Here is a 14087-nt window from a genome sequence, read left to right on the forward strand (position 1 = left end):
CCTTATAATTTAAAACATATCTACGCGTAGATCATGATGTTCTGTTAGAATCGCTGAAAACTGTTTTCCAAAATTCGCAGCGGGTAGTGTACAGCGTCGATTTCTGTGGAACCCAGTAGCTGTCAAAACTTTCACATTTTTACGAATAACTCGGAAATCGTAAATTTTTCAGGTAAAACGGTTGAAACAAACATAAATTAAAATTGAACGGCCAATCTGAAAATAACAAAAAAAAGGGGGGGTTTCATTTAAAAAACCAGAGTTGGTAACTACCACACGTTTATGATGCACCCTGTATATTGGAAAGTAATTTTAGAATGTGGACCTTTTAAACGTGAAAAACTTTCGTTGGACGAATTTTCTTGTAAACTTCATATTTACTGAGATATCGCACTTTGACGCACTAATGAGCAACCTTGTATATCATGATATTTAAGCTGTGCCATAACTACAACTTTGGTTCGCGGGTATAAATCGATCCTAGAAACTGTCAAACTCACCTGGTAATGGAGAATGGAAAATACTGCTGGTGTAAACCGCCACTGTTGCCATCTCCTGGTGGACGCTTTTTGTCGAGGTTTCAATTTTCTTCCTGGAAGCTCTCATTGCGTACAAGGTGACGACCGTCACCAATACCACAAAGCTGATCAAGCTGGCTGCGCATATGCTGTAGATCAAGTGCTGATGTGAAGCCTCGGTTACACTAAACCGACTGTTTTGCGTCAAGTTTTCCATGGACGCACGTTTTTCGTATTTTTGACCCATTAGGGCTTCCTTCGGAATGCGCTGTTCCTCCTTATGCCCTTGTGCAAGGGGCTTTATTAGCACCGAAATGGGGGTTGGTGTGCTTTGAACAATAGTTTCTTCTTGAAAAATGTCGACATCTGCACTGGGATTTTCCTTCTTGTCATCAATGTCATCCAGTTTTTTAACTGCAACCTCCGCCTCCAACGTGGATCTGGACGTTGAACCAGAACCTTCAAGTTCAATATCGGAATATTCCATGCTTGAAGTTGAAGCAGGGTTGAAAGGAAGTTCTGTGTCTAATATGTCTTCAGGAGGTTCTGGAATTAGTTGTTGAATACCGTCTAGTGGAGTTGTAGGTGTTGCAAACGGCAACAGGGAACTAAACTCCTTTTGGATATTAGGGGTTGATTCAGTTGAGGCATTAGGAGGACCAACTGTGGAAAGTTCAGTGGGAAGAATGGCTGAAAACCATCAGGGTTAGGTCAAGTTACTTTGACAAGAAAAATGAGCACCTACGATTTTCGCATTCTGGTCCATCCCATCCACTGCGACAGATGCAACTGCTATTGGAGCATAATCCGTTCAGGCAGTTTCCGCAGATGCTTACGCAGACGTTGTTCTCCTCCTTGAAGCCCTCGCAACAAGTCTCAATGGAAGTGGTAACGTTGATGAACTAATATGGCCGAAGAAAAAGTGCATCAGCCGGCGATTGTTCGTTACAACACGAGCTGATTTATGTAAATAGACGGCAGAAATAGATGAAATATGGCAGAAAACGAGATCGCAAGGTTACCCTTTCGCATTACAGAATGGTGTTGCGCCCTTCACCACATTATACCAGAATTCCGCACGAAGTTGTAAAGTATGGTAGAGTACAAGTGGTGCAATCGCCGTTATCGGGCTGGTTTGGCTCAATTATTGCCTTTATTGCGCGGATTTCGTTTGAAAATTCAGTGGCGCAATAATTGGGCTGATCTTGGACGACTTGAATAATCGTGTTGCTTTTCCTGATTGTGCTTCAATTTTGATACAAATTGGTTCCCTGAGTTTCAGTCATTTATTTCCTGCCCTATTACAGTTTATTTCATTCTTCAGAATACGTTTCGGTTTTTTTTTCTTTCCGCCATCATCAGTTCACTTAAAATCACAAATAGTCAAAATATTTTGTCAAATAACTGAATATTTTTAACGGTACCGTTATTTGTTGTTAAACAGTCTATTAGATTACATATTAAAACACACCAAGATTATACATATCAAGACATGTTAAAATTTTCTTAAAAATGTCAAAATTATTTAAAAATTATCAAAAAATTATTTAAATAGACTGACTGGTTAGAAATCCACAAATTTTCTGGACCTAACAATTATTTATAACAACAATTGGAAAATAAAAACAAATTGAAACACAAAGGAAGTATGATCTGGTAGATGTTTGAACTATCATTCGTATGCACCACTGAAATATAAAAAAGTGTAATAACACCAATTGGAACAACATAAATAAACGAAAAGATGGTAAAATCAATATGTATCATTTCCATATATTCCTGATATTAATATAAAAATAAAAAATATTCTCAAACCATATAATACCAACATAACAAAAAAAACCAAAAACAACTTAGCAAATGTTTCACAAAATTTAAACCAAATATTGATAAATTCGACACACCTAATGTAGTATACAAAATAGACTGTTTGAACTGTGATAACGCATACATAGGTCAAACAGGGCAATATTTACAGAAAATAATATGCGAACATAAATCTAGCTTAAGAAAAATTTACGAAAATGGAATAGCATTAGCACAACATGCATCTCAAATGTTACAGAATTTGTTTGAATTAAGAGTCCATGAAATGATACAAATTAAAACACATCACAATGTCATGAATTTCAGATCAGATACAGACAATCTTAGCTCGATATATCACACATTAATTAAATGAGAAATAAAATATTAACTAACACCCGATATATTGTAATGGTATACAAACCAAAAAGATATTTTCGGAAAGCAGAGGAAAAAAAGCTGAAAGAAAAAGAAGTAAATTGTAAACAATTTTGGACAGTTTTTTTGTTTTTTCGTTTTTTTTTGTACCGGAATATACAAGATTAATATGCCAGAACCAAAAATGTTGACATTCTTAAGGTATTTTCCGCGAAAAATTATGAAATAAATTTCGAATCTTTCGTCGCTTTGGAAAAAGATTTGAAATCCCTTTGCAGCTTCGAATTTCGAAAAAAAAATCAATCAATTTTCTATCAAGAAACGAACAGAATAAGCGAAAGTTTATAACAGTTTATGCAAAAAGCATTATTTTCCGATGATTTTCTGCTTTTTTGACAATAATTGGGTGTTTTCAGACAAAAATGACAAACATGATTTTGCTAGAAAATTCGTCTCATTCATCGGTTTACAGGGAACTTGAGAAAACCCATTTCAGCTTCGAATTTGACACAAAAACCAAATAATTTTATTCCGTTTTGTACCGAAAGTAGTTAGGACTATCTTGAAAAACCGGCCAGAGAGCAAAAGTTTACAAAAAATTATGGGAAAAACTAGCCGACCTCATCGCTCTGAGGATTTCCAAAGTTTCTTTAAAGTTTCAGGTCACTCCAGTTTTAGCAAGGTCTCTATTAAGCAATTCTTTCTACGCAAAATCGCATTATTTTTTAGTTTTAATTGAAATAGTGGCAATCTTCATGTATTGTCTATGAAAAACTATAAGATACATTTTATTGGAACACTTAACCGCTTTGCAAAAAATTGGGGAAAACTTTTTACAGTTTCGAATTATAGACAAAACCCTAATAATTATTTCTAGGCCTTTTTCCAAAAATATTTCCCCAAACGGAAAAGGCGAAAGTTTATAATCATTTATTGGGAAAACTCTTGGAAACTGGAGTTTCTTCACTTTTAGATCAATATTTCTAAACAACACTGTCTCTAAACAGAAAAACCGCGTTTTCCCAACGTTTTACTGTAAAATGTTGACAAACTGAATCTTTTTTGCAAAAAAATTAAGAGATCGTATTTACAAGAAAACTCGTCGCCTTTCTTTGGACTCAGTTCTGTTGCTGGGAAAATCTAGATTATTTTTTTTAGTTGTTTGAGCAAAGTAGTAAAACGTTACTAAGAAAAAATGTTAATAACCTTTTTTTAGATGTGAAAATTCCAGCCTCGGGGTTCGTAAAGCTTTAATAAATCACTTATGACTCATGAACCGATGAGTTAACTCTCGTTAACTCAGAGAGCGGCAACAACTCAATAGCGCAACTCAACACACTGTTACCCAGGCCTACTACTAATCAAACATGGGACCAACTGTTAATATCTTCTAGAAATTTTCGAAAATTGTTTTGCAATATTTTTCTCGTGCTCTGCACATGAGCCCCTATAATGCCTTAAAAGGAATGACGCCAATTTTGAAACACCCTGTATAAGCCAAGTTACAAGCAACAGACCAAGCGCAATTTACCAATTAATTCTTTCAGCCAAATGAAGAGAATGAATTAATGAGCCAAACTCAGACACTTAAAAAATGCCGTTACATTCGCTCTTTATTCATGTAAATTGCCAAGTAGAGTAACCCACACACACATAAAAAAGCTAGAGAAAGCCTGGTGCAAGGGCCGTAAGGAAAACAATTGCGTTACGCTCGAGCAGGCTCCAAGTGTTAAACAATGTCGCAATTATGCAATAATATCGTTGAAATATAGACTTTAAAAGCAGGAGAAAATAAAATAAACACCCAGTTCAAGCAGCCCTGAAGTGGAATTCGGCTGATTTCGGCGGTCAAATGGACCCCTCTGATATGCGCTTCGGAAGATTGTACCCAATTTCCTAATCGAATTAGAACATCCTGCTTAAGAAGAAATTTGCAGTGATATGTCGGATAAGTGATGCGGCCGCAATGCCACATTAACTCATGCATATGCAGGGTTCTACTGCAATTAACTGTGACTTTTCCTCTGAATATTTGCTTTTTTAGGTAATGTTAGGATTACGAACAAAATAGGGTCAACTTTGTCATAAATTTGAGTTAATAATTCCACCATGTGATGCAAGGCCGCATTGGCACATCTGCATCTGCTACTTCCATCATTGCAATCCGCGTTAAGTAACAAGACCGTAAACGTTTCAGGATAAGCGATTTATCTTTGGCACTTACGGAAAGTCGGAATTCATTCTCGAATCTGGTTGAGTAGACTGAACAACGAGGCGGTATACTCATGCACCACTGGTACGTTCTTATCGTCTGATTCTTCGGCGTCCATGTGGGAATTAGGTCCGAAACTCTGAAAATGCGAAAACACATTACAGCTACCAAATGATACAATGGCTAAAAACTGGCAGAATATTTTGTGCAGTTTTCCCGCTTGTGGCATGTGGCGATGAACAAAGATCTGGCGCAATACCGGTTTTTCCTCATTTTTGGATTTCGAGAAGCGTATCCGTGCATGTACACATGTATGGTGCAAGCGTGTAGATTGCACATTCCCTCGACCAGTAGCTGAAAGTAAAAGTTTAATAGGCGATCATGTGTGTAAGGACTTATTAGGTGAAAGACCAGACAAACAGCCCATTAAATAAATGCTGGCTGTTTACGTCGAGATCTCCGAATTTGAATAAGAAGAACCAGCAAGCTGAAGGAGAAAAAGAAATAGAACAAGAATCATTCCGAATCTCTGGAAAATTTCCCAACATTTTCAGAGATAAATTGAAAAAGTAGAAAAATGGAAAATGTGCTTGAAGCAATTCTTCGTTCTTCAACGGAGGTACTTTAACTGATCTTGCATGGTTAATGAATTGTTGCAGAAGCTGCATCCATTAGACCAGAAGCCCAATGAAGAATTCACGAATAAACTTGGGCAATTTGTAACGATTTTCCTCTCTGTGGTCTCGAGAACCGTGTAATTAAAATGTAAGCAGTATTTTACAGCAAATTGTTTCGCCAGATGCGAAGCATCGAATGAGCTTTCAGTTAAAGATCTTCGAAATAAGCAACTTACCTTTCTTTAAGTTTCGCGGGTTCAATTGAAAAAAAAATTAGTTTGCATTGAGAGATGGTTCCTTATTGATTTATTTCTGATTTTTTAAAAATTATTTAAATATCACTGATGATTATAACGACATTATTTTGCGGTTTTCACAAGTTTGCATGCTGTTTCCTTTTCAATCTATTGGCTTTTTCCACTAGTTTTCTTGACAATCTCTACATTCTAGTTAGAATCAAATTAGTCAACTCGCTGTATTTAAATAATGGGAATGAGTGTGGACACACTGGATGAAATCAAAGAATCGGTCTTTTTGCGTTGAAGTGTGGAATTTTTTTCGGTCTTTTTCAAGCCTTCAAAGGTACATTTGGCCAAATTTTCAAACTTCAATACAGAAAGACCGATTCTTTGATTCACTGTATTTAGTTCATCTGAACATTCCAATGACTCTTGCTAGCGAAACGTACGAAATCAATAAAAACCTAGACTCGAAGTGTTTTCAGTTACATAGAAAATTATCAATTGAATCGGCAAATGTGTTTCCAATAGCATTAGCTTGACCATTCAACTTTACGAGTTGATTAATGGACGCGAGTCCGATCTACTAACGATCAAGTAACGAGGAAAATTAAGTTTTACAACCATTTTTTTTTCGTGTGCACGTTAGAATAACTCAGTCAACGACTGGTTGGGAATCTGTTAACTATCACGAGCGAAACGCATTAAAGAATGCAATAATGAGGAAAACTGATGCTGGCAACAACCACTTTTCTGTAGCCGCATGAAATGCGCAATTAAAATTGTAACAATATTTTACTTTAGATTGCGGCAAATCGACTGTACAGATGCGAGTCGACGAGGTCTTAGATCGAGAGGTTTAGTTTTTATTTAGTTTTCTTGGGTAAAGTTTAAATCTTTCTGCGGGCAATATGGGGACGCTCTCTTGAGTAAATTAAATCTGTAATCGTCTGTTTGAAAAATATAAATTTTATGCACCGTAACATTTTCCTCGCAACATTTACTTCAACTTTTTTGGACTGCAGCTTATTTCCTCACTCTCTGTGCTCTTTCAATTAATATGTCTTTTCGAATGTGCACGAATAAAGTCTGCTTGTATTTACTCAAATCAAAATGTTCCCTATCAAAGGAAAAATGGTAAAAAACAGAAGAATGATGATGGTGAAACTTCCAAAGCTGCGAACAAAGCAATGTCTTTACCCAAAGTAATAGGCCTGGGTAACACTGTGTTGAGTTGTGCTTTGAGTTGTTGCCCCTCTCTGAGTTAACAAGTTATAACTCATCGGTTCGTGAGTCATAAGTGATGTATTAAGTTTTACGAGACCCGAGACTTTTACGTTTTCAATTAAAAACTTTTAGTTTTGAAATCGGTTTGTAAGAAATCCTTAATGGTTTTCGGGAAAAAATGGGAGGAATTTATTTCGGTTTTTGTCCCGAATTCCACGCTGAAAAAGTTTTTGTAAAATTTTTACGAACTTATAAATTTATCTTGTAATTTTTCGTGTAAAAGACCTCCAGATCGTCAGTACTTTTAAGTGAAACTGTAAAATGGAGCGTTTTTGAGTAGAAAGTAAAGGAAAGAAAATCAGTTAAAACTAAAAAATTACATTTTTTTAACAAACTCTACAGTCTTCAGAGCTATGGAGGTGACGAAATTTCCAAATAATCTGTTATTATACAAACTTTCGCTTATTCTGTTCGTTTTTTTATAGAAAATTATTGGATTTTTGTTTCAAAGAATTCGCAATTTATTTCATAATTTTTCGCGGAAAATACCTTAAGATTGTCAGCATTTTTAAGTGAAACGTGAAAAGTGAAAATTGTGCATTTAGAAGAAAGAGTAACTGGGCTAAAACTGGAAAATTCTGAAATTTTTAAGAAATTTTAAAAATGTTATTAATAAATGTCCTAAATAATCCAGTTATCCAGGCTCACAAAGTAGAGTAACTTTCACAATTGCACTGTTAAAAAACTTTAATTAAATTATTTAAATCTACCGAAGGTATTAAAACTGTCTTACTCAATTTTTTCTAATATACAGGGTGTCTCAATTACTCTACTCTAAAAATGTGAGTTTGGAGATTACTGGTTTTTTTTGCGGTATCTGCAGGACTTTGAACCATGCTGTCTGATAACACGTTTAATTCAATTGGTGCTCCGAGTATTTTATGACAAAAATAAAAAACCTTAGAAGATTTTTTTTTAATTAAAACGATTGTATTATGAGTATCGCAAAAACTGGTTGTTATAAGTTGAATTTTTAATTTGCTTTTCTTGCTAGAGTATTAAATAGTGTTTTTTTTTTGGAATATTGATCGGTTTTTCAGATTGAGAAACGAAACAGAACATGAATTTAGAATTAAGGCACGTTTTTGTTATAACAGTCATAGAAATTGCCCATTGCGAAGCACCAAACATTGAGTTAAACTGTAAATTCTTCAGCTTCAAAGTCTGTTACCGGAAATTTTTCTCAAAAAAATTAAGTTGATTAGCTGACCTGAAGAAGAAACTTAGATGTTTCAGTCTGTGGAACTTTGAACTTTAGAGTCTAGACAATTTGCCAGATTTGTAAAAATTGAAAAATGACGGTTAAAAACTCATTGAGAAAAAAAGATTTAAAACATTGACATAAAAAAGAAGTGGTTGAAGTGGTTTCAAACTGCGCGAAGAACTTTCAATGAATTCCGGCCTAAATGAGACAAGTTGTTCTTAAGCGGAGTTTACGAAAAACAAAAATATTCGAAACCTATAAAAGATCACCAATATTGTAAAAAATGACCAAGTGTGAATATTACAAACTCTTCAAGTGTAAAGACTTACATAATCTCCTTTTGGCAAACATGGTCTCCCAACAAAGCTGCTTCCAAATTGGCCACAATCATCAAAAGCACCAAGAAACTGAAAGTTACCTGAAAACAATCGTTCGTGGACATATTGAAAAAAACTGAGAATTTCCCATACTGTTCTTGGATAGAGACCCTTACCAAGTCAAATTTTCTCACTATATCCATTGCATTCACTTAACAGTCCATCCTTAAAAAATCACTTTGGAGGCATTTTGGGCGAAAAACGGTCACCGCGCTAAATAAAACTAGTAAATGCCCGATCTCAATGTGCTTAAAATACTGTTGAAAAACTCATAGAGCTGTCACATGGTCGTTCAATTAGATGAGTACCAAGCAGGAGCGTGCATTATTCATACAAAACAGGCCTGGACTTAGAAATATCCACGTCCAGTCCACCCGTTTCCTGTACATTCAATTGGGAAAAAGCAACCGATTGGACCAACTAATTGAAGTTAACTTTCCATCTCATTAAGCGATCATTATTAGCGTTTTCTCTTTGTCCCTTTCATGCCGATACTCAAAAAAGCTAATTAACAGTTGCATAACAATGGTTGTTTGTGCATTTTTCCTGTTTCATCTCTTAGCGTTACGGTCGAATGCCCTTTCCAGCTGCCCGTTATCTTTCAATATCTCGCGGCTGAAATGACTTAACAGCCGCCGTAATAACTCCCTAAGTACGGCACGATATCTGAAAAATAAATTGAAAGTGACCGGAACGCTTATGTATCTTATTACCGTATCACTTCGCCTTCAATTCACCTTAATAATAGGTGTTGGGTAAATAGTATTGTTGATTATTAACAATTACCCAAGTTGCGCAAAGAATCGTTTAACTCGGCTGATTGATTTGTTTCTCGCCCGGGTGGATTTCGAATTTCAACGACAAGTAACGGTCACCCTTTTTTTCGCGCGAGCTGAAGAGCCGGATGGTCTTTGTTTACCACTGCGAAAGTGATCGGTTTCGTAATAGTAAAGTTAATTAGTATCGGACAACGCACAATCCGGCGCAAAAACCGTTTTAATCAAGTCAGCAACCTTGTCCCCAATCCAGGCGTTATAATATTTCGGATTGCAAAATCGCCAGCAATTATAAGCCAATCAGTTTCGATTATATCGACAGAAGACATTCCTGGGACTCTCACACTATTATCTCTTTTGTCATTGCACTTTTTGCACACAAAAGAACCCACATTTGAATGGTTCTCAAGATGCTGTAAACCAACAGAGATTTTATCTGGTGTTAATTGGTTTGCGATGATAGAGTGAAAAAAAATGGGTTACGAACATATGCTGCTAGTATGTATTTCAATGGTAACAACAGTTTTTGTAAAAATCCGCCTTCACGTACTCTTCAAGTGAACCTCAGTAAACCCACTAGTGGTCATGTGCCAATTTTTCGCCTTCCTAATTGGTTTTATTTTCTGTAGTTCGACGTTGCGTATAAGAAAAAATATTCATAGGTTAAGCGTCGTTGAATATTATCGAGTTAAAAGTGGTGGAGAAACGAATTTCCTCCAACTCCAAGAAAAACCACCAAATAAAATTCTTATTAAGCTTTGAACGCGAGTGGGATAAAAACTAGGAAAGTGATTGAATGTACTTTTTCTTTCTCACTGGTTTTCCTTCTGTTTCCAGAATTCTTTTACCATGCCCGTAAGAAGAACCGTTAAGAACGAAGCAAAAATTGTATATTAAATATCTTAGTTGAATTACTTGCACGGATGTTTGCCGTTCATTTTGCTATAGGGTCAATCGCCCAATAAATGAACAGTACGCAGTGAATGAACACCGCTCAACACTAAAATGAAAAATGAGAATATATTATTTGGGAGAGTACAGTTAGCTCTTTCTAAAATTTCATGCACATGTCCCCTAAACAGTTCATTCATTGGCTTGTTTAAGAACCGTTTCTTTTGCCTGACACAAGTGGAACTGTTGCAGCACTGCCTACAGCTAACGTAAAAGACGCCATTCTTATTTCGCATTTGGTGCAAAAGCTTGCCTGTTAAAAGTATTTTATCTTAAAAAGAATCAGTTCTATAAACTTGACATTTTATGCATGTAAAGATATGCATTTAAACATTCTTAATACTTTTTTCTTCAAATCTCCATATTTTGCCTAAAGTCTAAGGGGTTCATGTACTGGCTAACGTTTTCATCATCAACCGAATGAACGAACATGGGGTTTATTCACTGGATTTTTTGCCTAAATTAAAAAATTTGCAAAATCAACCTTAAAAATATCTTATAGTAGTACAAGTTTGCTATACTCGCGATATTCTGATGTTTCCACTGATATTGATACACTGATTCTGATATCTACCAGCCAGTAAACGAACACCGTTCATTCACTGGAGTTTACTCACTGGAACGCAATTAATTTCTAGATGAGTTTGAGTTTGAGTTTGAACTACGTACGCTTTAAATACACAGAAAAGTATTTATCCACTGCGTTAAGTTTAATTAATGTTGGACAAATAAGTTTAAATAAAGCACATTTACAATATGGAATCCCAAAGTCAACTTTACCCAATAAATTAAAGAAAAAGGTCCCTATCGAGCGAAAAATGGGCCCTCCGACCACATCAAAACAAAACTTACTAACTGGATTCTGGCCAAAGCCAAACTAGGTTTTCCTATCCATCTGGAAGAAGTTAAATCCGGGGTTCAAAAAGTATTAAAGGCCTCCCCTAGAGAAAATAAATTTGTAGATGATAAGCCGGGGGAGAAGTGGCTACAATTGTTTCTCCGAAGACACAGCGAAATTGCTAAACGAAATACGGAAATAATTTCAAAAAGTACAGCTTCAGTAACCGAAGTGGCAATTCGGAAATGGTTTGAAGACCTACGATAGTTTTTAAAAACCGAGAATTTGTTGGAAATGATGAAGGATTCTTCACGCATATCCAACGCCGATGAGACAGGGGTTAAAATATCAACCCAACCGAGAGTAGTTCTGGCGCCTGCAAGAAAAAACTTTCGAAGCCTCTCTGAAATTGCACCAGGAAATGAAAAAGAATCAATTACTATTCTTTGCAATTATGCAGCAAGTGGAACGGTAGTTCCTCCGACGATCGTTTTCCCTTATTAACGAATACCCAAGGGACTAGCTCTTTCTGTACCAGAAGTATGGCCAATTGGACGATCTGACTCTGGTTGGATGTGCAGTCCAATATTTTTTGAATATATCGTCAACGTCTTTTACCTTTGGCTTATTAAAGAGGGCACTAAATTTCCAGTAATCCTGTTCATTGATAGACATAAATCTCATTATAACCTAAAGCTATTTGGATTTTGCAATTTTGCAACAAAGTAGAAAGAGGAAACGTGGAACACCTGTGAAAAACAGGAGCAAATGAAAAAGGAAAGTCGAAAGTCAATATCAGGAATTCCAATGGTTTCAAAAGATGAACAACTTCCGAATGTTGAAGCAGAAATGGATACAACAACACCAAATAGAATACCTATGTAAAAAATACTTCTTAGAAAAATGTATCCACTCATTTTTAAATTTTACGCTTGGAGATTACGTTCTGGTTCTTTACGGTAACAAACAATATCTAGGAGTAATAAAAGATATGGATAGAGAGAACGAAGAATACGAAATTAGTGTCATCCAGAGAAAAAATGGAAACAATTGGATATGTCCTAAGACAAATCATCGAATTTGGTATAAGAAGAAACAAGTTTTAAAGAAGATACTTGAGCCAAAATACGATACAAATACAAATTACATAGTAGGTACTTATGTAAGGACCAGCAGTGGCCTATAACTAGTTTACAATGAAAATATGATACTGTTCATTAACTCGAATTTGTCTGTTCTTTTATTGGAATTACCTGTTCATTCACTAGGTATTTGGACACCTTCTTCAAAATCCATTTTTAGTAAGTTGTTATTTCATAGTTTTTAACTAAGTTAAATAACTAAATAAAGATTTACTGCAGTTTTAACCCTTATGCTCTTATTGTTCCAGTGTGATAGAAGTGTGAATCTAAAACTTGTCTTATTTGTTCATTCACTGGGCAATTGACCCTACTCAAACACAGTGGCGGCGCTAGAGGTTGGCGAGGACCAAACATTTTTATTAAAATTATCGCCAGTTTTTATTATTCGGACGCTCCAAGCTATTAGTTACTATATTGGAACACTTCCAGCCCTGTACACAAATTAAATGTACGCCCAGATAAAAATGGAAAGGTAAAATAAGTAAAAACACAGGCACATGATGCATTTAGTCGAATAAACGTGTTTGTTTCAGAGAGCGTAATGAAAGTATGCTTGATTTTGAAATTATTTGTTCTTGTAATGAAATTTTCTATGTTCTTCGATTTTTATTTTTTTATTTAATCAATTTCAAATTCAATTTCAATACTAGGCAAAGACCACCGCGGTTTTGTCTAATATAAAATTATCTTTATTTTTCAGTCGAGCCTTTGGACCTTGTCGATCCAAATTCCTGGATCTTCGACGTTTTTGTTGTCGGCAGGAAAATCCTCTGTTCTATAGGTTATATATCTCTGGTAATTTTCGGAAATATTTCCTCAAGAAACAAAATTCAAAGCCATTACTTAAGTTGACAACATTTTCACTGTCCAACTGGAAATGTTTGTCTTTTCCGAATGCAACTTTGGCAAATGGAAAATTGCAACTTTACTGTTAATATGGTGACACTTAAGTAAGGTAAAAGTGCTGCTGCTTTAAGTATTACTATTATTATTACGATATAGTGAGAACTTTGAATATTATTTAACCAACTAATAATTAAGTCACATCGAAATCTACCTATTTACCTATTGGCTCACTGTACGCTGAGTGACCTGGCAACTGATTTGAAAGGATTTTTAATTCTTATTTTCAGCCTGTACTTTTTTCCGATTTGAGTTATATCTTGCTGAAAAAAAAGGATTAAACTTAGTTTAGAACTGATTACTTTTGCATTAATCATGTACTTATCGTTTGAACTACGTACAGTAATAAAATCGTTGTATAATGTTTTTGACAAACATTGATAAGAATTTAAGGAATTCTTCAATAAATCGCCATTTAAGTTCTTTTGGAAACTGCGGCTGAGCGGTATATTTACATATACATTAAAATACATTTTGTTCTTTCAATAATCTCACAGAAAAAAAATAGATGGTTACATGTGAAAAAGATTTATCCACTAAATAAAAATTCAGCCAACGTTTATATTATATTATATTAATAAATAAAAAATAATTTACCATTGTAAAGTTGATAGATGCTGTAATAACGCTTAGTTGTCCCAGAAATTCACAATTTTTGCTCAAAGGCTGAACATTGCTTTTTAATTGTATGAGAAGTAATTCATTAAATGTTTAATTTAAAATAGTTAATTTAAATTAATCAAGTGTTGGATCAAGTTAATGGATTAATACAAAATTGTCTATTACTGCAAAACATAAGTTGAAGATTAACACGCAAACCTGATTTTTTGAAAAATAAC

General features: G+C 35.0%; 1 protein-coding gene across 1 annotated transcript in view; it reads right to left on the bottom strand.

The window, feature by feature from the left end:
• Positions 1-9195, bottom strand: part of LOC109534225 — a 15072-nt gene extending 5877 nt beyond the window's left edge. The window contains exons 1-5 of the mRNA XM_048660466.1: positions 8755-9195; positions 8591-8679; positions 4927-5053; positions 1264-1420; positions 501-1208 (exon numbers count right to left, since the gene is read on the bottom strand). Of these exons, the coding sequence (XP_048516423.1) occupies positions 501-1208; positions 1264-1420; positions 4927-5053; positions 8591-8679; positions 8755-8781 (1108 nt within the window). The 5' untranslated portion in view covers positions 8782-9195. The remainder of the gene's footprint in view (positions 1-500; positions 1209-1263; positions 1421-4926; positions 5054-8590; positions 8680-8754) is intronic.
• Between the last annotated feature and the right edge of the window lie 4892 nt (positions 9196-14087).

The sequence above is a fragment of the Dendroctonus ponderosae genome, unplaced genomic scaffold (genome assembly GCF_020466585.1).
Source record: "Dendroctonus ponderosae isolate FM_Combo_2020 unplaced genomic scaffold, Dpon_F_20191213v2 Dpon_F_20191213_1, whole genome shotgun sequence".
Lineage (NCBI taxonomy): Eukaryota > Metazoa > Arthropoda > Insecta > Coleoptera > Curculionidae > Dendroctonus > Dendroctonus ponderosae.